This window comes from Eretmochelys imbricata, chromosome 18 (assembly GCF_965152235.1).
Source record: "Eretmochelys imbricata isolate rEreImb1 chromosome 18, rEreImb1.hap1, whole genome shotgun sequence".
Taxonomy (NCBI): domain Eukaryota; kingdom Metazoa; phylum Chordata; order Testudines; family Cheloniidae; genus Eretmochelys; species Eretmochelys imbricata.
In genome coordinates this window covers 12,113,410-12,138,922 of record NC_135589.1, presented here as the reverse complement: position 1 = coordinate 12,138,922, position 25,513 = coordinate 12,113,410, and the positions used below count along the sequence as shown (strand labels likewise).

The 25,513-nt window shown below is 43.8% G+C and overlaps 1 protein-coding gene across 5 annotated transcripts in view; it reads right to left on the bottom strand.

The window, feature by feature from the left end:
• The window catches only part of MTOR (mechanistic target of rapamycin kinase), a 104,620-nt gene that overhangs the window by 21,730 nt on the left and 57,377 nt on the right, over positions 1–25,513 (bottom strand). For all 5 annotated transcript variants that reach the window (XM_077837599.1, XM_077837600.1, XM_077837601.1 and 2 more), the window contains 8 exons: positions 19,540–19,615; positions 15,216–15,355; positions 10,364–10,464; positions 8,292–8,407; positions 6,193–6,270; positions 5,481–5,588; positions 2,502–2,627; positions 961–1,092 (listed from right to left, as the gene is read on the bottom strand). In XM_077837599.1, coding sequence (XP_077693725.1) covers positions 961–1,092; positions 2,502–2,627; positions 5,481–5,588; positions 6,193–6,270; positions 8,292–8,407; positions 10,364–10,464; positions 15,216–15,355; positions 19,540–19,615 — 877 coding nt within the window. The remainder of the gene's footprint in view (positions 1–960; positions 1,093–2,501; positions 2,628–5,480; positions 5,589–6,192; positions 6,271–8,291; positions 8,408–10,363; positions 10,465–15,215; positions 15,356–19,539; positions 19,616–25,513) is intronic.

The following is a 25,513-nucleotide window of genomic DNA, read 5'->3' as shown; positions in this document are numbered from 1 at the left end:
TCAGGTATTGGACGGGGTGTCTCTGACCCTGTCCTCCCTCTCCTTCAGTCTTCACTGTCTTCTTCTATTGTGTCATACTGAAGCGCCTTGCTCTCATGACCCTGCGTAATCTTGTCTCAGCTTCTTCCTGTCTGCTCATGCCCTCTTTCATACGCCACACAATCCTTTCTCTAGCTGCTTCTTTTACTCTCTGCACACCTTCTTTCATGCTGCTCTCTACAACTGTCCCTCACACCGTGCCTACCAAGCACCTTCTTTCGCCATCACAGATCAAGTAGAAGACTTGAAAGCATTAATCAGAGGTCCCCTTTCCCTTACATAGGCAGTCAGTGGAGATGAGACATACCTGGAGGTATGACCGAGAATGATACCATGGAGATACCTCATGGCATTTATTGAATAGAGTAGGAGACCGCTCTGGTGCAAAAGTGAGTTGCACTCTGTTCTACACATAGGCAGCTCCTTCTGCTTTTTACATTTAACGGAAGGATGGTGAGACTAAGTGCTTGCAAATGGCACAGTCCCAGAGCTGGCAAGCCCAAAGACAGAAAAAATGAAAAAGACGTGGTAGAACATTTGAGAATAAACAGAGGCTTTAATGTATATTAAAATAAGATAAGTCATCCAGTCTAGAGCTTACTGGATTTGAGTATGTAAACTCTCTCTGTTGCAACGTTAGAACATTCATCCCAGGCTCCTCACAACCAAGTTATTCTCCTGACAAAGCCCTCGGTACTTTCCAGCTGTCTCTTGGTTGGATGTTTTCATCTGTTGAATGTTTTAATCCACACCCATCACAAAAATCTATTTTGCCTTTTCTTTATTGAGGCTGCAACCATTTTTCTTGTTTTTTTTTACTGGCCCTTACCATGGGGGTACGTGTGTGACTGACAGACCAAGAGTCCGGGGCCGCTTGTGGTGAGTGGAAAGGATTCTGAGGCTCTAAATAAGAACACGTACCTTGCGGGCACTCTTCCACATGTGTTTCATGTAGGCATACGTCACTTGGGGATGAACAGTTGGCAACGGGTGATCCAGCTGTCGAGATGGGTCTACTCCCAGGAGCAGTACAAGCGTCTTGTGGGCCAAAGCCTTGAAAGAATGACAAATCAAAAACCAGGTTACAACAAACTTGCTTTCACCTCCACACGCCCTTGTTCATAACAGTCTCTAATGACAACCACTTAAAGTGACATTGCTTCTCTGTACTAAGGCAGACATAGGCAGGTCACATCATGCAGAAAATGCAGCTGTGCCCTGGAACATGTGCAAGGCTACACTTCCACGGTATGCCCATGTGAGTTTCATATATTGTGACAAAGTTTCTGCTCTACCTTCGTGGGTCTTGCGCTTATTGGTGGATTTGCTTGCCTTGGAGCTTCACGGCAGCCCTCAGCTTGGCTGTTTTTCTGAATTCACAGTCCAGGTCGACTCCTCCTGGTGTCTGATGATGCTTGTACACCTCAGTCCTCCAACAGTCCACGTTCTCACTCTCAGCTCCTCACACGCACACCACAAACTGAAGTGAGCTCCTTTTCAAAACCCAGGTGCCCTGATTAGCCTGCCTTAATTGATTCTAGCAGGTTCTTGATTGGCTGCAGGTGTTCTAATCAGCCTGTCTTAATTGTCTCCAGAAGGTTCCTGATTGTTCTGGAACCTTCCCTGTTACCTTACCCAGGGAAAAGGGACCTATTTAGCCTGGGGATTATATATCTGCCTTCTATTATTCTCCTATAGCCATCTGGCCCAACCCTGTCACAATATATAACGTCTGATTTAACAATTCTGCATGGTCACTGTGGAGAAGTATCCCCTGGTCACACAGTCTCTCCCCGTACCTGGTGTTAGTATTTCATGATTTACACCGACAGTCTCAGCACAGAACCCAGTTTACAATAACTGTCAAACTAGAGGTTATGGATTGCGGCAGAGAACAGTGGCTCTGAAGCAATTTAGAACAAGCTTCTGTGCTCAAAGGCCACCTGGGACATGGAACAAGTTGTCAGAAAGTAGTAAGCAACTGTATCAATACATAGGGGAGAAGGATGTGGTTTGGTAAAACATAAGAGAGAAATGGTACCGCTGTTATCTGTATTGAGGGTTATGGAGAGATACACACTCCAGCATCCGGATTACTATTTCCTGTATTTACAAGGATAACCGCCCCATCCCCACAACAGACCATATATTTTCTCCTGGCCCTAGATGTTATGTTTTCAAGTCAGTAGCCAATAAAGAGCGGGAATTCTTTGTGGTTTGTGTTTCTTTTTGGTAATAAATAGTATTGAGGTTACTGCCCAAACTAGGAGCGTAACAAGGATACTAACATAACTATTTAGATAGGACTGAAAGTGCAATGTAGGAGCCACATGTTACTAATACTAACACTATTACATTAAAGTTTTCAGACCCAGCATGGGAACAGAACTTGGCTGTAAGTCTCTCTTAGGATGACTATTTGTCCCCTGATGACAGTGGTTTCCCACAGACTTCCGACTCACCAGTCTCCCACTCTTGCCACATAAGCTGGCATACTTGAGCCAAGTTCTCATGTCCTCGTGAGGGTTGACAACGAGAGACCGGACCATAAGTATTCTCTGCCAGTCCTCTACAATCCGCTGGCAGCCCTGGGAAAAGAAGTGCAGACAGAACCTATTAATGTTCTCTTTTCCACAGGGACCATTCCTCCATAACCAAAGACCTGAAGAGCCTGTCCCCAAGATTAGAATGACTGCTGTACCCATATTTCACAGCAGACAGACACCTGGCACTAATTGGCTGCATTCTTAACGGCTATGTGTGAATGAGGATAAGTCCCTGGGTCTCATACTCAATAGTCAACCTCATTAGATGCCAGCTGATTGCTCCAAGTCTAATGACATTCTCTAATGGAAAAAGGAGAGACCTTTTACAGTAGAAGCAGATCCAAAAGCAGAGCTGTTACTTCTGCACTGTCAAAACAACAAGGCAAGGATTTCACAACGTTTCCGAACCCAGCTTCAAACTTTATTTTTGGTTTCAACAGTGACTAGTTCCAACATGAGAAGGTACAAAAACAAAAAAGTTCTGAAAGCTGCAAAGAGATATTTTTGTTATTGACCTTTTCCTTCCCCTACTTGTTGCTGGGTTTTTTTTTTTTTTTTTTTTTTTTTTTTTTTTTTTACAGACGCTGAAGTGATTTTGACGACACTCTGCCAGAAATTGCATTGCCAACTGCTAAAGCAGGCGTTGTCTGGTTACTGTCTACCTGTGCTGAGTGCCACAATAGCTTCAAGTCCAACAGAGCAGATAAGACAGGATCTGGCCCTGAAGTTGAAGGGTGCATGGATGCGTCCAGAGAGTTAGGTCTTGTCTACACTACAAAATTAAGGTGACCTAAATTAGGTCCAAGTACAGCCACCACAGTGGTTCATGTCCATACTTTGTTCCCTCTGTCAGCTCACAGTTGGAGCCTTCTTGCCCTGGGGCTGCCAGGCTCTAGCTGTGAGCCCCAGGGTGGTGAGAAGGGGACCTCTAGCTGAGCCCTGCACGAGGCTGACAGCCACCAGGTGACGTAAGTAATGCACTGTGTTGCACTAACTACATCGACCTACGCACTATGCCTCTTGTGGCGGTGGAGTTATTAGGTTGGCCTCGTGGGTGACTTACATCGGTGGGAGCAACGTTGCACTGTAGACACTTACACCGACCTAACTCTGTAGTGTAGACCAAGCCTCAGATGCAAAACTGCGGGTGGCAGTGCACTGGCCACCCACTGGGGCTTGGGCTGACTGGGTTGATCAAGTTCTTAAGGGTGGGATAGATAAGCTTTAAGAGGCCTCTAAGTCTTTATGAGGCCTCTGAAGTTTAGATGGATGCAGGACTGACTTAGACTTAATCCATCCCAGAGATCTATGGTAGACTGTGCCCACTGGAGACAAGCACAAATTTTGTAACAGCAAGGGATTCTATCTGGAAGCAGCAACACAAATCTGCTTCTTTGCAGGCAAGTCAAATGCTCAATCAGCATGTGATCTTGAAGGGAAAATCTCATACCAAGGGAAAAAAGAAAGTCTTCTCATCTCTGATTAAATAGCTAAGTACCCCACTGACTTTTCAAAACTGGGTGCACGCAAATTAGACAGAAAAGCCTGTTCCTTGCAGCCCTCCCTAATGCCCAAATCAACCTTCCACCAAATCATCTAACAGGCATTTTATAATTATTACTAAGACACAATAAAATGTACAAGAACTGTATGTACTGTTCTCAGGACCATAAACAGCTTTACTCATAGACATTACTCTCCCCATCACACTCAGCCTCTCCTCTCCAGAGGAATGTTCTCAGCTTTTCCAGACAAGAATGCAGTTTGGAAGCAAAAAGCGTTGTCACAGCTCCCTAAATAGTTGAAATGTTCACAGTAGCAACAGGTAAACACCCTTCAGTGTGGGGGCCCATATAGCAGTGAGAATTCTCCCTCCAGATGGAACACTGAAGTCCAGTGCAGTTTATACACTTCATTCTGACTATAATTTCCCCCCCTGAGAGGAACATCTCTCTGGACATGCTAGAAGGTACTGTATGTGTTACTTCATGTACAGGCCCACCCTCTCACAGAAAAGCTCCCTCCAGAAAGGATACCCACTCAAAATATTTAGGTGGTCTTAAGTCCTGGCACGTGTCTTGGGCTTATGCTCTCTAGGCAAAAGACGCATTAGCTTTCCAGTGGAACTGGCGAAAGTTCCCTTGCTTGGGGCACTTAAAAAGGTGGACAGGACAAATCAGTGGAGAATAATAGAGGAACAATCCTGCACTGCCCAGGTGGGGTGGATAAGGTGACCTAAAATGCTAGGAAATTTCTATTAGCAAGACAAGGTGAGTGAGGTAATATCCCAGCAACGGATATTACCTCACTTCACCTTGTCTATCTAACATACTGGGACCAACACGGCTGCAACACCACTGCGTACAGGACATTTCTATGACTCTTTGCACACTGATGCAGCGTCTTTTTTCTCAGTATTACTCATCCCAATCATTCCATCATGTGGCATAAACAGAATATTCATTTATATTTAACATGCAAACATGAAAATGAAAGAAGACGAGTGGAGAAGTGTAATATTCTAGCACCTGAAAGCTAGACAGAAAGTTTGTACAAGCAGCCCTGCAGGTTTCACTAAAACCTCTACTCCACTCAGATCTCTTTAGAACCTGCTTTGGAGCAGGCAAATTTGAAAGATCCTGTGCCAGGCTTTAAAATGAGCACATACACCATGGCGGTGGCCAGAGGCATTAAATACATGCTGAGGACACGTCTGTAAAGAAGAGAGAGAGCAGATTGTTATGCTGTGGGGGGACACAGAGCCTGATTGTCAGAAGTGCTGAGCACTCACAACTCTAACAGACATCAATGGGAGCTGTGGGTGCGCACTGCCTGAGCATCTGTGCCATCGGCAGGAGGTATACAGAGGTTTATAGCAGTCTCTGGTAGATTTACCTGCAGTCTCTCCCACCATATCTGGCGGATGATCTCGCGTCGTTCTGGTACAAGTTTATACTGGATAACCTCTTCCAGCTCTGATAGCATCTGGCAGGATACCATAGCCTGAACGAAACAATCACATTCCATCCCAATCAATGCACAGTGAATCCAGGACTAAAGATCAGCACTTGGCCTAAAAACCTTGGTGTTATCTACTGACCAAGAGGGAAAGAACAGGCAGTTGCCATTCAGGTACCTTGATAATCCACTGTCTTCTAGGTTTCCTCAAACTGCTACAACAAAACCCCTAATTCTGATTTGTGGGGGGAACTACAGGGAATTTCATCTCCATCTTCACTTGAGCCTGAGCCTCCCCCACAATGCTTCTAAACGTTGACCTTAAGGATGACTTTCCACTGGGGTGTGAAAGCTGAGCTTTTCCACATGGAGACAGAACTAACCACAAAACTTGACCAGGGCAGAGGTAAGGGTTGGTAGTGGGGTGCTGAATCCCAGTGTTCAGTCAGTCACATTTTTCTCTCTCTACTTCTCAGTGGATTCAGACCCTTTTCCAAAAAGCCACAATCCCCACATACAAGAGCCATTTAGTCTGTGGGTCCGCGTGGCCTGCATAGGCCTTTATATTTGATACACAAATACAGTCAGGAAGCTCTGAGCTTATATAAATAGCCTAAACTAACATGAAGGCTGCAGGTCAGATACTCACCCCATAGGCCCGACTGTAACTCTCTCCTGCCATGGCGGTCAGCTCAGCATCTAGCAGGTCTCTGGCCTTGTCAATGCACTGAAACGGAAGTTGAGACTTCAGGGGTGTGCCTTGTCCACAGACAGTAACAGTTCACACTAACGCTCAACTGTCCACTCTCTATTTTCCCACAAGGAAGGTTGGAGCCACCCCAAACTCCATCAGGCACCAGAAAAGGAGTGTCACCTATAGGGAGAATTAGCTCTAAAATGGAAACTAACAGAAAACTGGAGAATCCAACGGCAAGTATGGGGGAAAAATTGGGACTTGCATTTATAATCTAAACATGTGTCCTGTCTATGGAAGTTTGGATTTGCTAAAGCCCCTCAGACATAGACTGCGTCACCAGTGTTTGCCATGCTTTTGACCCCAGTGTCCTTGCAAAGCCCAACTATAACATTTATAAGGGAAGGAGGAGTTGGAATTTTGGTAATAAGTGTGAAAGAACCAGTTACAGAAAAGCCTCAGGAGCTTTGTTTCTTTGATAGCGTGCAGGTATCTAAGGCCATGTCTACATTTACAAGCTTCCAGCGGCACAGCTGTACTGATACAGCTGTGCCACTGTAAGAACACTTGTGTAGCCGCATGATGCTGACGGGAGAGAGCTCTCCCATTGACATAACAAAACAGCTCGACAAGTGGCAGGAGAACGTCTCCCGCCGACATAGCACTGTGCACACAAGGGTTTATGCCGGCAAAACTTGTCTCACTCAGGGAGGTGTTTTTTTCACACTCCTGAGCAACAAAAGTTTTGTTGATATAAGTGCTAGTGGAGACCTGGACTTAGATGGACTTCACAGCTCTACACGCCCCAGTAACGTCTTACGAATGTTCTAGACCCTGCAAACCCCACATCTCTCAGTACAAAGAAGACACTCTGAGTGCATGAAACAAGGCCCTGCTCTGGTGCCATTAATTATATAATCTCTCATCCGTAACTTTTCCCTTTCAAAATGTTAAAGGTTAATTACAAACCTTCATCCATTAAACACTAGGCCCGTTTTCTTGTGCATCACACTCAAGATATGTACGTGTTCTGCCAAGGCAGATTGGACCATTCCTTTATCTCATTCTGCAAGTCAGCACAGAATTCTGAGAAATACTACACAAGTTTCCTTGGAAAGTAATCTACATGCTTCACACCTGCAAAGGGAAGACGTTCCCCGTGAATTATGTCTGTCAAAGATGCACTCAGACCAACATGGCTCTGTTCAGCAGACTCTTTCCTTCCCCTTATGCCAAGTCTCAATCTAAGGGTACAGGTACATGACAATCAAAGTTGCAGCTGCAGACTGTGCAGACATAGCAAAGCTAGCTTTGATCTAGCTAGCTCAAACAACAATAGCAGGGAAGCCACAGCAGCACGGTGGCAGAATGGGTTGTATAACCCCACCCAGAGTTATGTACTCAAGTGGCTAGCCCACAGGGTCACTGCTATTGTTACTGGAGCTAGCTAGTTCAAAACTAGATTATGTACGTCTCCACTTGCTGCAGCCACACCTCTAATTGCAGTGTAGACGTACCCTCAGGATTACAAAGACTTCTCACTGCTGCAAGGAAGATCAGGTATAGGAGATGCACAAGAAGGTAAAGATGGGCCATGCACCTAAACCAAAAAGTATGGGGTCCGTTACAGCATCTGGCATTCGTTAACACTACTCTGAAAAGGCTTGGCAAACACAAGAATGCACAGACTGACAAGGAGATACTGTTGTTCACGTCTCTAGCCATCAGTGCCCTTCACCGAATGCTGTTTTTTGCAGAACAATTTCCCAGACGGGATGTGTCCCATGACTTCCCTCCAGCTGCCAAGAGGACACAATAAAATAGAAACCTGAGTATGACTAAGACAACTCTTGGGCTAACGTGTCTCTACACAACTAGTGCAGTATTCCTGGAAGCACGCAACAAACTGAGCAGTCAGGGATAAGAGTTTCCACTTGAGAGAAGTTATTAGCAGTTATGGCCAACCGCTTTCAAATCGGCTCCATTGCTGCAAGGAAGGACACACAATCTCAGCGTGGGATTTACAGAAGCAAAATCATGAAGAAGATACTTACTTGTTGAGCCAATGAGAAGAGGTCTTGATGCAGTGCCAGCACGGCCCTGTAGAAGGCACCATCATGGGTGTCCCTTGGGATCATGCAAGTATATTCCTCCATGCTATCCCACTGACCTGAAGAGACATGGACACACTTGCTGATGCCATAGCCCTCTCTGAAACACTGCTAGAACTAGACTCCAGTGATAAGCACGAGTACAGTGGTTAGATTCACAGTGCTATTGGATTCCGGCCAAGAGACTAATTTGGAGTCCAAAAGCACCATGTGAGGTTTCATCTACTGTTCTTTAAAGTAGCTGCCTTGAGATGGCTGAGGGAACTACAGAAAAACCTCACTTACCTGAAATCCCCTATTATCCAGAACTCACTTATATTTCCTCTGCCCCCATGTAGCGTTTGCATTGAAAAGTTTGAATCAACTTGATGTTCCCCTTTAATATAGATGAAGAGGATTCTATTCCAATGAGTGGCACAGAGCAGGCCAGGTGGGCAGTCATTTACCCTATCCCATAACACAAGAACAAAATAGTTGAAGAAATTAAAAAGGTAACAAATCTAAAAGATTTAAAGGATTTTTTTAATGCACCGTGCAATTAACCCGAGGAACCTGCTACTCCAGGATACTGTTAATCAGCCTAGCAAACTTTTTAATGTATTCATCTATATGAATAAGAATACCATCTATATTAGACTAACAAGGAAAAATTACAAGAGCTATCAGTTCTGCTTCAAGGAATGAAATGATCAGAAGCTATTTCTCCCATTGTGTAATATTACACAAATAGAGATATCACAGGGGTTCTAAGACTTCCTCTGAAGCATCTGGCACTGGTTACAAATAGAGACAGGACACTGGATTAGATGGACCACCAGGCTCTTCCATGAAGGCAGATTTGTTGTTGAGAGCTAGAGGTGACTGCTTTAGGGGCTCAGCATTAATGAAATGGAGGACCCACTCGTGGCACAATGCTCCATGTGTTTTTCTATACAGGCATCAAGTAGTGCAGTTGCTTCACAGAGATAATTTTTCACTTCTCCCCCAGTGAAAATACCGACATCAAAGCAAGCACTATGGTAATCTGTCTTCAGAAGGGACAACCAACTTCATTTACAGGTTCAGCAAACTGTAACGTGGGTGGTTTTACAAGGCAAGGTTTCATTTTGGTAGGCAAAGTTCTCGTATTCTTTGTGATAAAACAGCTGCAACATTAACATTGGGCTCTTGTGGAGGAAACTTTTTCTGGAAAGTGTGGCTGCACTTTGGTATTTCACAAAAGGGGAAGATTACTCTCATTGGATGGAGCTAGGCAGACAGCAGGCATATGCTATGCAAACTATCCCCACCTCTTTCCACTGACGCATCTCAAACAGGACTTATTTACAGAACTGTTCCACTCAGGGGCTTCTCATGAGATAACATCCTGTCAAAATAGTTAAGGGATGGATGGCTTTGCAGTTTGTGAACAACAGAAAAACTAGTAAAATCACATCAAGTTCATTTCATGTACAAATTACATTAGATTTGAAACTTAAGAACATAAGAATGGCCATACTGGGTCAGACCCAGTATCCTGTCTTCTGACAGTGGCCAATGCCAGGTGCCCCAGAGGGAATGAACAGATAATCATCAAGTGATCCATTCCTTGTCACTCATTCCCAGCTTCTGGCAGACAGAGGCTAGGGACACCATCCCTGCCCATCCTGGCTAAGAGCCATTGATGGACTTATCCTCCATGAATTTATCTAGTTCTTTTTTGAACCCTGTTATAGTCAGCAGAGGTCAAACAGTACTATATTAATCCATCTCTTTATTATTATTCAACCCTCAAAAGGTACCTTTTCATTACCTAAGGGTGCATTGGCAGCTTTTGCATAAAAGGTTACACATTATGGGCTTGAACATTAAATGACCTTTATTATTTCATGTAACCCTATAAATAAGCTTGCTCTATGTGTTTTCTCTTATCTTGTGATTCAGACTTTTTAAAAGATGTAAATTACACCCCTGAACTCTCTCCTCAATTGCTGTCTTACACCGTCCCCCAAGCACAGCTGGAAGACATACATTACCTAAGCCCCAAGCAGCAGCAGCAGCCATCCTAGCCATCTTGGCTTGAGTTTCGTTATTTACCAGCATCCACTTTTCACAGCATTGCTGATGAAGCTGCCCCCTGGGAGGAATAATTCACAGTTTCAGGTTAGTGAAAACCTCCTCAAAGGGTTCGCTGTGTGTGACAGCCACCTTCCAAGGTGTCCCTTGTACTGAGGGTTCAAAGAAGTTCTAAATGTCCCTTGTGTTAAGCAGGAGGGTCGTGTTTTCTGGATTTAATCTAATACCCTGTTCTAGGACGGTGCTGCCAGCTCAGTTTTTTAAATGTTTAATAGTTTCTAGGGAATAAGAACAATTTCACACCTAGATTTTCTTTTTTTTTTTTTTTTTTTTTTTTTTTTTAAACAGGCCTAGCCCCATCAATCCTCTTTTACATAGAGGAGAAGAAGTGGGTTTACCACTTCCCTTTTGGCAAATCCACAGACAATGTGGTTTGGTCAATGAGGAGTTATTTAGCCTCAGAACATTTCAAGAACACCTAAACCAAACCAGTGAAAAATTATTTTAAAAACGGAGCTGTCAGTTTCAGCCTAGAACAGGGTATTACATTAAATCCAGAATTCATAACCCGCATACTTAAAGCAAGGGACATTTAGCACTTTTTTGGAAACATCAGTAAAAAGGACACCTATGATGAATGGGTTCTGAACACTTCCTGGCTCCCAGCTTTGTCAAACATTTTGGATAAACACACTATGGGGTCTGCATGCTTCAAAAGGATGAAGCTACACAGTCACAGTTACAGCAAATAAGGATGAGGACTTGTCTCAATGGGTTCTTAAAGGGGATTCGCTAATCTTCACCTCTAGTAGAGAGGAACCTCCAAGATGCTTTCATCAACCTTGAATGTGTTACCTTAGAGACTAACCAATTTATTTGAGCATAAGCTTTCGTGAGCTACAGCTCACTTCATCGGATGCATACTGTGGAAAATACAGAAGATGTTTTTATACACACAGACCATGAAAAAATGGGTGTTTATCACTACAAAAGGTTTTCTCTCCCCCCACAATAAATAAATTGGTTAGTCTCTAAGGTGCCACAGGTACTTCTTTTCTTTTTGCGAATACAGACTAACACGGCTGTTACTCTGAAACTTGAATGTGTTGTTGATCACATCAATTAATCTGGGTGTTGCAAGTTCAGTATTTCTCAGCCTGGAAAGTCTGTAGCAGCAAAGCAGCTGTTAACTATGAGGGAGACCAACTTGCCTTCTCATTGCTAGTCTCTAGTCCCCGTGAGGAAGATAAATTAGTCAACAGGAGAATGGATGAGCTGCCACAGGCAGGACAGTCATACTGACAGCTTAATGGTCCAGGAAAAAACAGCAGCAGCGAATCAGTACCCAATATGAGCTAACACAGAAGCATGGCTCTCGCAGACATAATTATACCAGGAGACAAGTGGCTAGGTCTGCCCTGGCTGCACTTTCAAACGTCCACTGCACAGCATGCTGAGAACAGCAGCATGGTGCAGCAGCACCAATTCCAGAGGAAATGTCAGTTACTGTCAAGCACAAACAAGCAACACAAATAGGACAACACTACGGCAGAAGACAGACAGCAGGCCAAGTTGACTAAGGCACTAAATTCTCAACCTTGGGATTGACATATTATGGTCAGTGGGAAGGAGGTGGTCACATGACTGTGGCGCTATTGGGTTACATGAAATATTTACTTTGTTTGATAGTGACCTAGGTGCTTTTTACCTAGAGAGTGTGCTAACTTCACTCATGGATACGGGAACATTCCTTCTGGGTAACTAGGAGCGCAATTCTGCAGTGGCATACACAGCCAACCTTGTGAAACCAACTTCCTGGATATTCTGCCACAGGAACAAAGTCTGTTTACTTTTTTCTTTGCCATAAGATCATTAACTTCTGCACTGTGACTGCATTCAGATTCAGAACCTCAGTGCTGTCCTGATGCAGGGTTTTGCTTTCGAAGATATAAATGTACAAGCTACAGCTATATTTACATTTCAAATAGTACACAGAGCGAGTCCATTCAATTTCAACATTCCATCTGAGCTCTGGAGTGGGTGTCTATCCTGCAGCAGCTGATTTATCACAAATATCAGACACCAAGAAAGGCGGGAAAAATGCTCCCTACTGTGTTTATTTTATTTCAACAACAATAAAAAATAATCAGATTGTTGCTAAGTCCTTAGGCCCCAGCTTGTCCTGCGGATCACCTTGACATGTATCCCGCAGACAGATGGCTACGATCCCATGTCTAGGTAGGTGATAAGAGGACTACGGAAAGACACGATATATAGTATCCATAGGAAGACTAGCCCTCCAGACTCCTTGGTCTCTTCCCTGCTCTATCTGCTGAAGTCTCTCTAAAGGAAGCTGTATCAGGACAAAAAGGATAAAAGCTCCCTCCCTGATGCAGAAATAGTGTCCTGTTTCCTTCCCAGCAGACCTTGCGAAGTTAAAAGAAATGTAGCTGCAAACTGCATTGTTTAGGAGAAATCTCACTCAGCAGAAGTAGACGTGTATAGCCAGGAAAGAAGATGGGCAATAGGAGCTGTTCTAAATTGTGAACAGGAACACACTATGATTTTATTTACTGTTCTTTAGTAAGGAAATAAAACAAAGCAGTGAGCTGTTAATCTCACACAGCCAAATGCAATCACATGATGATGCTGAAATTTCTCTAGACTTTTATCGGACGCTAAAAAAGTACCAACTGTGGAGGTGTTGCCATTCATAGATATTTAGGTCAGAAGGGACCATTATAATCATCTAGTCCGACCTCCTGCACGACGCAGGCCACAGAATCTCACCCACCACTCCTGCAAAAAACCTCTCACCTATGTCTGTGCTATTGAAGTCCTCAAATTGTGGTTTAAAGACTTCAAGGAGCAGAGAATCCTCAAGCAAGTGACCCGTGCCCCATGCTATAGAGGAAGGCGAAAAACCTCCAGGGCCTCTTCCAATCTGCCCTGGAGGAAAATTCCTTCCCGATCCCAAATATGGCGATCAGCTAAACCCTGAGCATATGGGCAAGATTCATCAGCCATATCTCTGTGCATCTTGCTTCAGTGTAGCCAATTACACAGAAGAGAATCATTTTTGATTCCGGAGAACTAGATCATAGAATGACCTGGCTCTTGCTATTACATCCTCTGCAGGAACACTGTTTCCTCCCATATCTCTCCAACACTAAAGTCTTCAAATATTGGGTCTCACTTCCCTCCCGCACCTCTCTGCCAAAACAGCAACAGTAAGGGGAGAATTACTTAAGCAGCCATGTGAAATGTAACTATAGGATAGAATGGCTGGGATGCCTGCATATCAATGGGCCGTAGGGCATTTCCTGTGCTGTCAGGACACCCAGTACACATATCGAACATTATCTGGATAGAGGGTTGGTCTCTTGTACATCAGGAAAGGGTTGAATGCAAGTCAGAACACTGGGATTCCCTCCCTTCCTGCAGAATATGTCAACAGATATAGGGGTTTATAGCTTCTATAGAAAAACAAAATATTTCAGAATAAATCTCTCCCAAATGCAGGGAAGCAGATGATTAATTAGAAAGGATGATTTTTACAGGAGGGAGAAATCCCATCAACCCCTGGTGGGAACTGCCTACTCCTTGCAAGGACAAATAAGAGACTGTCCACCAGGAGGCTCCATTCTTCCTGCTGCAAAAACTGAGGACGTAGGAGGAGAAAAATGCTGTTTGGATTTTGGACTTCTCGGCAGCCCAGCACAGTTTCCAGGCAGCTCAGTTTATGCAGCAGTGCAATGACCTCAATGGAGAGGAATCTTCTTCCTGTGTGCCGTTACATGGGTTCCTGTCAGGACTCATCAGCACACAGGCCTAGTGACATGAGAAGCTCAGCAGAGAGGCAGGACGTGCACAGATTTGCTGTGCCTGGAGGCAGAACTGCACACTACAGCGCACAGGGCCTGTCTTCTCTGCTTAGCCTCTTGATTCAAGGTGAGCATGGGGAACACCATAATCTGAAAATTCCAAATCATTAATGGGTCTCTCTCTGGTGGAAACAAACTCCGATGTTGTGATGTATGTGCCAAAGACCTGGACGTAATGTGGTTTCCATCAGCAAATGCCAAAAAAGACAAAAACTAATAAATGCTAAAAACAGTCAAGATAAGAAACTCAGACATCTGCAGCAGACTTGATGAAGTGGGTTTAAAATGAAAGATTTATCTGGCATAATCTCATTCAGATTGTTACCGGGAAGTAGGAAACGTTGTTGACATCTGCATAAAAAGGTCCACACGCTCCAGACAGGCATGTGAATAACGCTGAATAGGTGAGTAAAGCTAAATGAGTCATCATGGAAGAGTCTCACTTTTTGGTGGTAGTTTTGAACCATGCTGCCTAGTTCTGTGTTCGCAGAACTCCTCTCTATTAATACTCTCTCTCGCCACTATGGGTGGAACAGAACTGATCAGCTGCACGTCCCCTTTCAGGTGGAACTTGGCTAATCAGATGGCTCCATCCGAAAAGACTCAGACAGGGATGTCTAACACCTGCAACAACGTGCTGCCTTGATGTGCAGGGTGAGCAGCAACTTGATATCTTCTAAATGTTAGGAAAGTACAAATAAATGGGAATTCAGGGAAGACATTTTCATCTGACGAGTAGCACGAATGGCATAATTCACCAGGTGAATAGGAAGCAGATTTCAGAAATAGCTCGCCATATTTCTGGAGCAAAATGAAACAGAGAAATAGCAAAACAGGAGGAGGCTGGGTCTGATATCAACTGAAATAGGAAAAGCTGTTTGAGGTCAACAGACTTTTCTGGATGATCCATTCTGAATTCTCTTCTTACCATTCTCCAAGTGCTTCCAGGCAACGCATACGTCCCAGCATCAGCTCAGGATCATCCTTGTTTGTGTCCATCTTCTTGTCATAGGCCACAAGGGCATCCTCCCACTCATGGAGCTTCTCATACCAGGTTGCTTGGATTTCCTGTAGGGTGGCGAAAGATCAGAAGACGCATCAGTGTTTTCTCTCTTTCTCTCTCTCACCTCTCCCCTGCCCTCCCATGACAGCTACCGTAGCTTTTCCTGGAACATGCTATCCACCTGAAATTGAAGAAATCTACACACTGTCTCCCAAAGAGTACTAGCTCTTGTTGATAGTAACACACATGCTGTTCAGAAGGTTAGATATTAACCAGTCTTCAGTTTTTAGGTCAACTAATGCGACTCTGGATGTATGTTAGTCTTTACTCTCTTTACCTGTGCTGTTAGTTTAATAGCATTCAAGGACTTAGATCAGTGATACTCAGACTGTGGCTCGTGAGCTGCAAGTGAGTCTTTAATTTGTTTCCTGTGGCTTTTTGCAGCACATGATATTAGAATACCGTGTCATTTAATTATTAACGAATCTAAGTTACTAACCAATCAGGATGCTTTTACTATGTTATTACCCGATTAAGTTATCAACTTGCATTAAATTATTAACTTATTTGCTGTGAGAACTAAATATTGCCATCATACTGTTTAAATATGAATAGTACTATAGTAAATGAGACAATGAATTCACATGACTGTGGCTCTTTTGGGTAATGTTGATCGTTAATCTGGCTCCTGAACCACTGAGGTCTGAGTATCACTGACTTAGATGCATGGATATACAGGAGAGTTTCCAGGTCCCAGGTAGTTGGACTGAACCTATTTTGCATACATAAATTATTGAAATTATACGCCATTATGTTTATTGTGGTTGGTAAATTGAGATCAGATTTCTTACTTGCTGGGCAAAGGGGAAAGGCAAGAAGTGCAGGTATTGAATATATACACATCAGCAGCAGTACCAGATAACTAAGAATTTTGCATACACAGGAACTCACTATGATGTCTGTACATCCATCATCTCAGCATGGCTAGTTCAGATTTGCTACCAGTTCCAGGAGAAACCGGATACAGGATATTTATCCACATTCAGTCTCTGGTTTGCAAGTTCCAACCTAAAATGTTTCCTCTGCCCTTAAAGATTCAAGCTTGCTAATTCTCATGGAAGTTGAATTAGTTGTTTGTCCAGCTCTGCTCATTACACCCAGCCTTTTGTCCATATTGAATATCAGCACAAACTCTGCTATGACAGATGGAAGCTCACTTTGTGCTAGTGAGAAAGCTGTAATCCTGTATACCTGACAAACCTGCAAGACAGGAGCTAAATGCATTCGGTATGTCAGTGGGATGAATTCCAGATTTTCTTCCCACTGATTTCTACTGAAATACTAATATGAATAGTTTCGGGAGTGGGCAGAGGGGAAGCAGAAATTCCACATGGATGAATTTAAGCAAGAGGAGCAGTACTGTAACCAAGAATGAAGCAGCTAACCACAAAATCTACAACTGTACAGAATGCAGTCGGGTTGGTGCTGGGCCGTTTCGCAGCAGGGGAAGATTCTTGAGCGATGGTCTGGTCTAACCCCTACCCTTAAGGAGAAAGATTGTGGTTTGCTACACAGGCTATAGAAACAAACCAACTGCTGAGCGTTATCTACTGCACAAACCTTTCTTCAACCTCTTGTTTCTTTATGGATTTTAATTTTCAGGAAATAAAAGTCTGCTTTGAATTCCTTGAGATTTTTTCCACACCGGATTCCCTGCCAATGTTCTTTTCTGCTCAGCCCTTGGCAGCTCTTGCTCTGGCATATGCCAAAAATGGATTTTTTTTTACATCCATGTGGGCTGTGGGTAGGATAAACTAGACACTGCACTTCAGTGCCCTCCACGTGAGACACTAAGGCCTGTGCCTTGCCCTAGTTCGCTGTGGGTCTCCAGCTCACAACCAACTGCTTCAAAACCCATTAAAGAGCAAGAGGGAACCTCTTCTCTAGATTTATATGTTTAAAGAGATCTCATCTGAAATGTCCTCTTCACTCCTTCCCACCCCTAATCTTGAGCACTCAGGCCCACCCATTCTTTCTAGAAATTTCAGTTACAAGGACATAACAGAATGAGGCAACCTGGGGCTCTGCTCCCTCCACAAAGCAGGTACTTCAGGAAGCAACAACAACTGTCGGGATATTCTAAAATCAGTTCTCCTCCAACACTGGGCCCCTTTTCCTACCTAGGGCCAAACTTTACATAGCGCCTCCAAAAGAGTTCGACCTGAATCAATCCCATCACTGCTGTGCTTACACCTGACCTGTATCCCATTCCCAATGGTCCCCACTAGAGGAGTCTATTTAAAAGGGGAACATTGTCCATTGCATTTCTGCTGCCGCCTCCCCTTTTGTGAAGAAAGTTGCCTTTCAGACTTCTTCCTCTGTACCAGATCAGAATGGGTGGAGGGGAGATTCCTGAATGCAAGTGAAGAGGAGAGTGTGTGTGTGTCAGTCAAACTAATTGACTGATTGAGCTGCCATTTTGAAGGGCCATTACCAAGATGCACCAGCTATTGGGTAAGTTCTTGTGCTCACTTGGGTGAAGGGAAGGTTAGAGGTACAACCCTTATTAAAATCTATCTAGGTACATATGTTGCCCTGTCACTGCAGTAGCTGAGTGCCTACCAAAAATGTAACAGGAAAAACAACAATATATCTATCTCCATTCTGTCAAAGGAACAGACATCCAAATAAAATGGCTTGTCATTCAGAGTTCCTGAACACCTACAGTTCCCACAGATGTCAATGGCAGCTACAGGAGGTGGGTTCTTTTAAAAGACAGGTCACTTATGTAGGTGCTTAAGTGTGGATTTAAGTGCCTAATTTTAGGCACACAAGTTTGACAACTTTGGCTTTAGCCCCCACCCTGTAGGTTAGCAGTCTTCCATTTAGCCATTAGATCAAGCCCACCTACAGAAACTTGGGGGATTAGTTCAGATGGGGGCTTCCCCTGCTGCCTTTGCCTAGGTAAGTACTTCCATTGGTACCTGGTCAGGCAGCTGAGCCCAAAGCACCTGTACCCACAAGCATCACCTGAATCACCCATACTTCCATAGCTGTGAAAAAACTTGGAATACTGTAAATGCAGCTAGGAGAGTGAATCCCTTCTTTGTGGGATGTGCATACTCCCACCGTTCTCCTTTTTATGAGGAGCATTAAAAACAAACAAACAAACGAACCAGAATAGGCCAGGATTTCTGTCTAAGAACTTCACAGTAAGATTGTACTGCACTAATTCAGTACACTAGACAGCAGTTGACTCTCCTTTCCTTTCCCTCTGTGCTGGACAATCATGTCTGCAGTCAACCACAGACCTGGCAGATATCCTCTGTTTTCTACTTCATCACTTCTGGCATTTCATTAAAACGTGTCAGGACAAGTAGAGAGAGAGAGAACCTCAGGCTACTCTTCAGAGGCTTATTATGCTTTAATGCAAAACCCATGAGAGTTGAAGGACTGTTCTCCTGCCCACACACCCTCCTCAGCAACTAAAGAGTGAGAGGCATCATTCAGAGTAGTCACGACAGGCGAGAATCTATGTTGGTTACAAAACATGTGAAAAGTGAATGTGATGCTTTTATAATAGCACCCTTCATTCAAACAGTGATTTTCTTACAGGGAAGCAGCCAAGGAAATTCTCCCTGTAAACATTCCCTAGTTCCCAGCTACAAGTAGGTTTCCTGCCTAACCTTCCTGTTTGTTATAATTTTCTGGAGCTTGCCTTATCCTTTGATAAATATATTACAATCGTGTTCTTTACCTTGGTCTGGAGCTTTGAGACTTACACATGGCTTCTCTTGCTCTAGGAATTTCACAGATTCATACAGTTTAAGGCCAGCGATCATCTAGTCTGACTTCCTGTATAATACAGGCCATTCAGTTTCACCCAGGTGCCCTTGTATTGAGCCCAATCATTGTCACAAACATATTGCTACAGTTCCAAAGTGCTTGGCACATTATAAGAAGGTTTTAACAGAACGGTATCACTTCACCTGCCACTGAAATATAGCCACCTTTGGAGCGGAACATAGCAGCTGATTAACAAGGTATGGCAACACTAGATGAGTATTTAGGACAGGGAGTGACCTGAAATTGCACATTGAAGGAGTCACATTTACAGGGACATGAGCTAAAGGTATTTCACAGTGAAGAGCAGAAATATGACAGAACGGGTATATGCCCACAGGGGAAACACTGAAAACATTGAGACGCTTTGGAACAGGACTATCCAAGCATCTAGACAGAGACTCACCAGCTCCCCAAAGTGCTTCATGGCATACTCAAGGACCCCAGCAGCTGCCTCGGGCTGCTGCAGCTTATTGTTAATGCTAGAAAGGAAAAGGAGAGAAAAAGGACATTTAGCATAGTCACTGATGTTTGGGGACCAGCACAAAATTCTCCCCAATTTTGAGAACAAATTGTGTCAGTTACAACTGCTAATGGAACACCTTCCCCGCCTTTTTTAATTTAATTTTTTTAATTCAAAAGCTTCTTGAGTTGCTGAAAATAACAGGTATTGGACTGTGTAAGAGACACATTAACACCACATACACAAGCCAGACAATAGGTACAGCACAAACAATATACACAGTCTCAAGGTCCCTTACACAAGTGGCAATTGCATAACACTGCTGATTCTAAAAAGCAACCTACATAGAGGGGAGGAGGACAGTTGGCAACTGTTCATGACCTAACATTTTCTCCTCTCCTCTTGAAGTACGTCCTCTCAAGACTCAGAAATCCATATAGCTCCATAGAATTCAGACTCTTTGCTCAGCGCCTAAACCACACAATGGGGCTGCACTGACTGAGAATGGCTGCAATAATTCCATCACTCCCTCCTTTCTCTGCAGAAGTTCCATTCTCTCGCTTCTCCATGCAAGAGGAATCCCACACAAGCTCACAACTCGTAGGCTGAGACCCTATCTCCCACTCCAGCAGCAGGCCTGGAGGAGAGGAGACTAACTGCTCCCCTTCCTCAAGTGAGAATGGAAGCTGAATCATCAACTCATGACCCTAGTACTTCCCCATCACCTAGGAGCTTAAGACTGGTCCTGGATTGCAGAGCTCTGAATTGCACTGATTACATGCAAGGGGGGGAGGTTTAGATTGGATATTAGGAAAAACTTTTTCACTATGAGGGTGGTGAAACACTGGTATGCATTACCTAGGGAGGTGGTAGAATCTCCTTCCTTAGAGGTTTTTAAGGTCAGGCTTGACAAAGCCCTGGCTGGGATGATTTAACTGGGAATTGGTCCTGCTTCGAGCAGGGGGTTGGACTAGATGACCTTCAGGGGTCCCTTCCAACCCTGATATTCTATGATTCTATGATTCTAAGGTATTGGCAGTTCTCAGCAGGCCAGATGGCACCTATGAACCCCACTGAATAAGATTGTGACTTGCAGGTTTAAGTCTTCATGGCTGCCTTCACTAGAACCATTTGTGGAACTGTCACACAATTAACAACGAGCCACTGTTTTGGCTTTTAAATGTCAAGAGATTGTAATGAGCAATGTTTTAAAAATTTATTTTGACATTTTTAATGAATTTCTCTGTAATGGCTATGAGGCCTGACTAAAATAGGCAAAATTAGCTAAAAACAAATGGACAGGAAATACCTAAAGAGTCATATGGCACAACCTGAAAACATGCTGATGACCTCTGGGATGGCTGGTGTGCACAAGAGCTTACTGTAGGGGTTTATCAGAGGACATCTCAGTGAGGGCTCTTTTAGTTGTAACTGTGTGTTTGTGGTTGTAACTAACTTTCTGGATTCAGTGTAGGAAAAGAACCAGATCACAGGAACCCCACATTACTGCATACCTTCTTGCATTTTCAAATCACAGTTAGAGACTCCCAGAAGCATGTGTGTTCCCGAGCAGTGTTGGTAATACCAGAGTGTAACTGACTATAACCACATGGCGACTGTGCCATAAAATGTATTGCAATAAAATTGGAGTTAGCAGATTATAGCAACCGCAGGAAGGAGGGAGGGGTGGGGAAGACATATTTTCCAATATCTGTTGCTGCCTATATTCAGAATCAGGAAGTGTATTTAAAATGACTTGTCCTCCCACATTGTCCAAGATAACTGCTCACATTTTAAATTCTGGTGCTGGTAGCTTTTTAAGCTACCGATTGCCCAATTTCCCATGGTAGAGAAAGTTGACTGAAGCGGGAAACAAAAGGAAAGCCTGCAGAGACCCAAAGCCCAGTGCTAATGCTCACAGCTGCCATCTCCATGTGGGACGCTGGACGAAGACACAGCTACTCAGCTGCAGTGTTTTCACTAATGGCGAAACTCAATCAAACCCCTATTCAATGAGCAAGGGGAGACAGAAGCACAAGGAATATAGTTGTGTGCATTTTTCATATAACAAATACATTTGCAAATCAATGTGGCCTTGGCTTGGTGTTGCAAGGCTAGGATATCACTGAGTGCATGTGATTACAAATACATCTGTGGAGGAAAAGCCTGCTCCATCTGTAAAGAATCAGTGCTGTGAATGCTGGAAAGGACACTTCTGGTTTTTTGCTTCATTTAGTTCCCAGACCACCAGTTTTTCCCTCTGTTGCCACTAGATTTAGGGATTCAAATGAGATTTAGCGTAGTGACCAGCAAGAGACTTAAGCACAACTCATGTTTCTGCTTGCATATTCTATTTCTTCATTTTAATTTCCTCTGATTCACTCTGTCTTAAGCTAGGACTTTCTCTCTGGCCTTTTTCCTCTGATCCTCCTCCACATATGCAAGACCCTTGTGCCATCAAGCACCAGCTGCAGACATTCAGAGCTCCCGAGTGATTGCTGACTTTAAAAAACAAAACAAAACAAAAAAACCCAGGACCACCGACCCCTTTGAAGAACTGGATTAGCAATATGTACCAAAGAATAATCTGCTCCATAGGAACAGAGGAGAAATAATTTTATCATGTATGCACCCTTATGGGTTTTGGTGCTAGCCTGTCAAATAGGCTCTTGCCATTGCAAATATGCCCACCCTATTTTCAACTCCATCGCTTCTGTAAGCCCTTGTCTGTCTTTTCATTCACAGACTTTCAAAAGTATGAACCAGCCTTCACTAAGGAGGCTGCCACTACAGAGCGCAATGATACTGTAGGAGCAGTATGATCGCACCATATAACAGAGCAGCATCGTGTCTGTATTCTGATGGCCACTGGGCCAGGGCAACCAAAGCTGCTCATGAGTCTGGCTCTCCAGCCTAGCATGGTGCCCTTTGAAATGTTTCTATTATGTTGATTTTATAAGCTTGCAGACAGAGGGCTCAGTCAGCGCATGGGCTTTTGGTGCTCACACTGTGTGCGCCTTTGCTTAAACTCCCATCAGGAGGAATTCATGTTTTATGGAACTCCCGGGATTTTATGAAGCCCATTTTATGAATGGTCTCTGGATCACTACTCTTTTCTTATTAATGTGGGAGATCTTATAAAGTGCAAATTGTTCAAAGCAAAGGCTCAACAGCTGAGCATTTTACAGAACACAACCCAGACCAACATTAATTCCAGCCCATGGTTGGAATGGCAGACGCATAATGTAAGAAAACCATAGAAGCCAAGAGCAAAAGAAAGACAGACCTACTAAAAGGTTCTACACGTTCTTCTCTGTTCAGACACATGGGCAACAGGCAGCATTCAGAAATGCACCCACCACCCATTACCCACAAAACAGAGCCAGGCACCTCTTCCCACTTAAAAGGCTTTCTGAATCAGCAAGGGGACAGAGAAACTAAGAGACAGGTAATAGGCCCAGCAGTGCGGGAGCAAAGACACCTGCAGAAGAAAAGAGACATGTTTCCAACTAAATGGATTTTTCTTCCACGGAAATGTCTATTTCTGTCCTTCATGAAATAGTAAATTCCCCAAAAGGATGTGATTTAGAACAGCACTGCAGGGCAGAACAGGCATTTATAGGACAGCCTAGTACAAGACAAAAAAAAAAAATCGCTGTCTGTGGAAGATAAAGAAAAATAATCCCATGCAGGGGGACGAGGGCAAGAAGAAATGGAAAGGGACATCCATTTTTCAATGGGTGGGTGTTACATACAGAGAAGTGGAAAAGCCATAGTCTGTTTCCAGACACTAGTTCCCATAGCAGTGGTTCTCTTGCAAGCCAAGGAAGCTGCGAAGTCTCAGCATTCAGTGAGATCAGGCTTGGGGAGAAGAACATAATACCTACATTGAGCATAATTTACATTCAAGCTTCCTCCAGCCCTCTCACTTAAACACTACAGTAAACAAACTAGTTAATGCAAAACTGCCTTAGACCTTCCTTGTGTGTGGCAAGGACAGCACTGGCCCTAAATAAGCCAAGCCAGTGACCACTTGGAGTCTCTTCTCTTCTGGAGCCCTATTATCCACAGTCTGCAACTCAGGGGCAGTCCTTCCTTCTCTGGCTGTGGGATTAGAAGGAAAAGCAACTCCACTGACATCTGTCTTGAGGATGGACTGGGGCCCTAGGCTTGCTACAAATCATAAATTGTACCGATGGCACATCATCACATCAAACTAACTAAAGGGGAAGAAAAAAAACAACCCGAGTAGGAGATTCTGGTCATTCAACTGACAGCTAATCCTGGCAGCTAGAATTCTTCATGCTTAAACCTTTACCAGCAAACACTCATCTCACCAACATGTTCACTGAACTTCCATAATGGAGGTGGTTGGAAATGACTAAAATTGCCAATTCAGAGTAAAGATGGCTCCAAGTAGTACAATGTCATACACATTTATGCAGTGCTTTTAAAGTCAGTGTCCAAGCCCGTTAGAAGCATTAATTCTTACCACGTACCATCAGGAACCGAGGTGGCATATCTATTTTACAGATCAGGAAAACGAGGTACAGACACAGCACATTTTTAAATGCATCTTTCTAAATAAAATATGCATTTTAGAAGACACGAGTTGTACAGTTACCCGACCATAATGAAAGTGGGAAGCTACGTTTTCTTTTGTCTCTTTTACCAGCAGAAGAACTAATTTCAAAGACCAAAGCCATCGCCAGCCTCTCTCAGTGCTCCATGCCTCTCCCACTAAGGATTGTTTTTTTTCCCTTCAATTACAACACCCCATGAAATACAGATGTATAATGAGAATACCGAGAGAGCCTTCAGCTGAAGTGGCACTGTTCACACTAGCTGAGCTAAGGAGGCATGGGGTGACAAAGAAATGTTTCAGTAGCCTTCTTAGTGGTATAATAATTTTATTATTGAAATTTCTTTTGTGGGGAAATTTCTTTTGTGGCTAAGCCACCAGGCTCAGAGTCTGGAGGTCTGGGTTCCAGCTCTGCTTTTCCTGGCTTCATCTATAATCCTGGACCCTACATAATCTAGCCTTCGTCTTTTTGCCACTGAAATCAAACCAGTGCATCTATTTTGTAGATAAATGCTGCCAGAGAAGTCCACAATCAAAACACAGGTCCCCCTGCTGTCAGATATGATGAGCTCCTTTCTTGTATATTACTGAAGTCCAGGTGTTCTCAATGGCTCTTCAGTAGTTAATATCCACATGTCTTCCCAGGTCTATGTACAATTTAGAGTTTCAAGGTCCATGCATGAAGCCTACTTACATCACAACCCTTAATCTGCATCATGTGTATCATGTTTCCTACACAATGAGAACTCTGTGCACCCTATGGAGCACATAGAACCCATCTACAAGGATACCTTGGACTCTCTACAGGCTGGTCAGATTGTTCATGCCACAGTCTAGCCTTGTAATGCTGACTCAGGAACACTACAAGAGCCGTGAAAAAGACAGGGCCTGGAATGTTTCATGCCGTTGCATACTTGAGATAGGAAGAACCCCTTTCCTAATCCCCACATTTCCAAAACACCATTAATGGGCACCAGAGAGAAATAGGTGCAAGCTTAATTCATGCTGCTCTACAGAGATCCAGCTCTGTGTCAGAGAGATAACAAATAGCGGTGCTTTATCCCCTGCCCTAGCACAGGAGAAAACCAGAAAACCAACAGGTTGGCTCCTGTTTTTTTTTAAATCCTCTACAAAGCAGTCTCCTGTGGGGCTTCTGGATGCCCAAATGGTCCAAGACCCTCCCTTCCTGCTACAGTGATTTGAAAGGGAAACATTGCAACGTAAAGCACTTGAGACAGACATTTTGGTACCATGAATGAGATTGTCACCCTCAACTTGTCCCTTATCAATTTAAGTCAGTGCAAGGCAAGGGACGGGAGATATAATCCTATACTT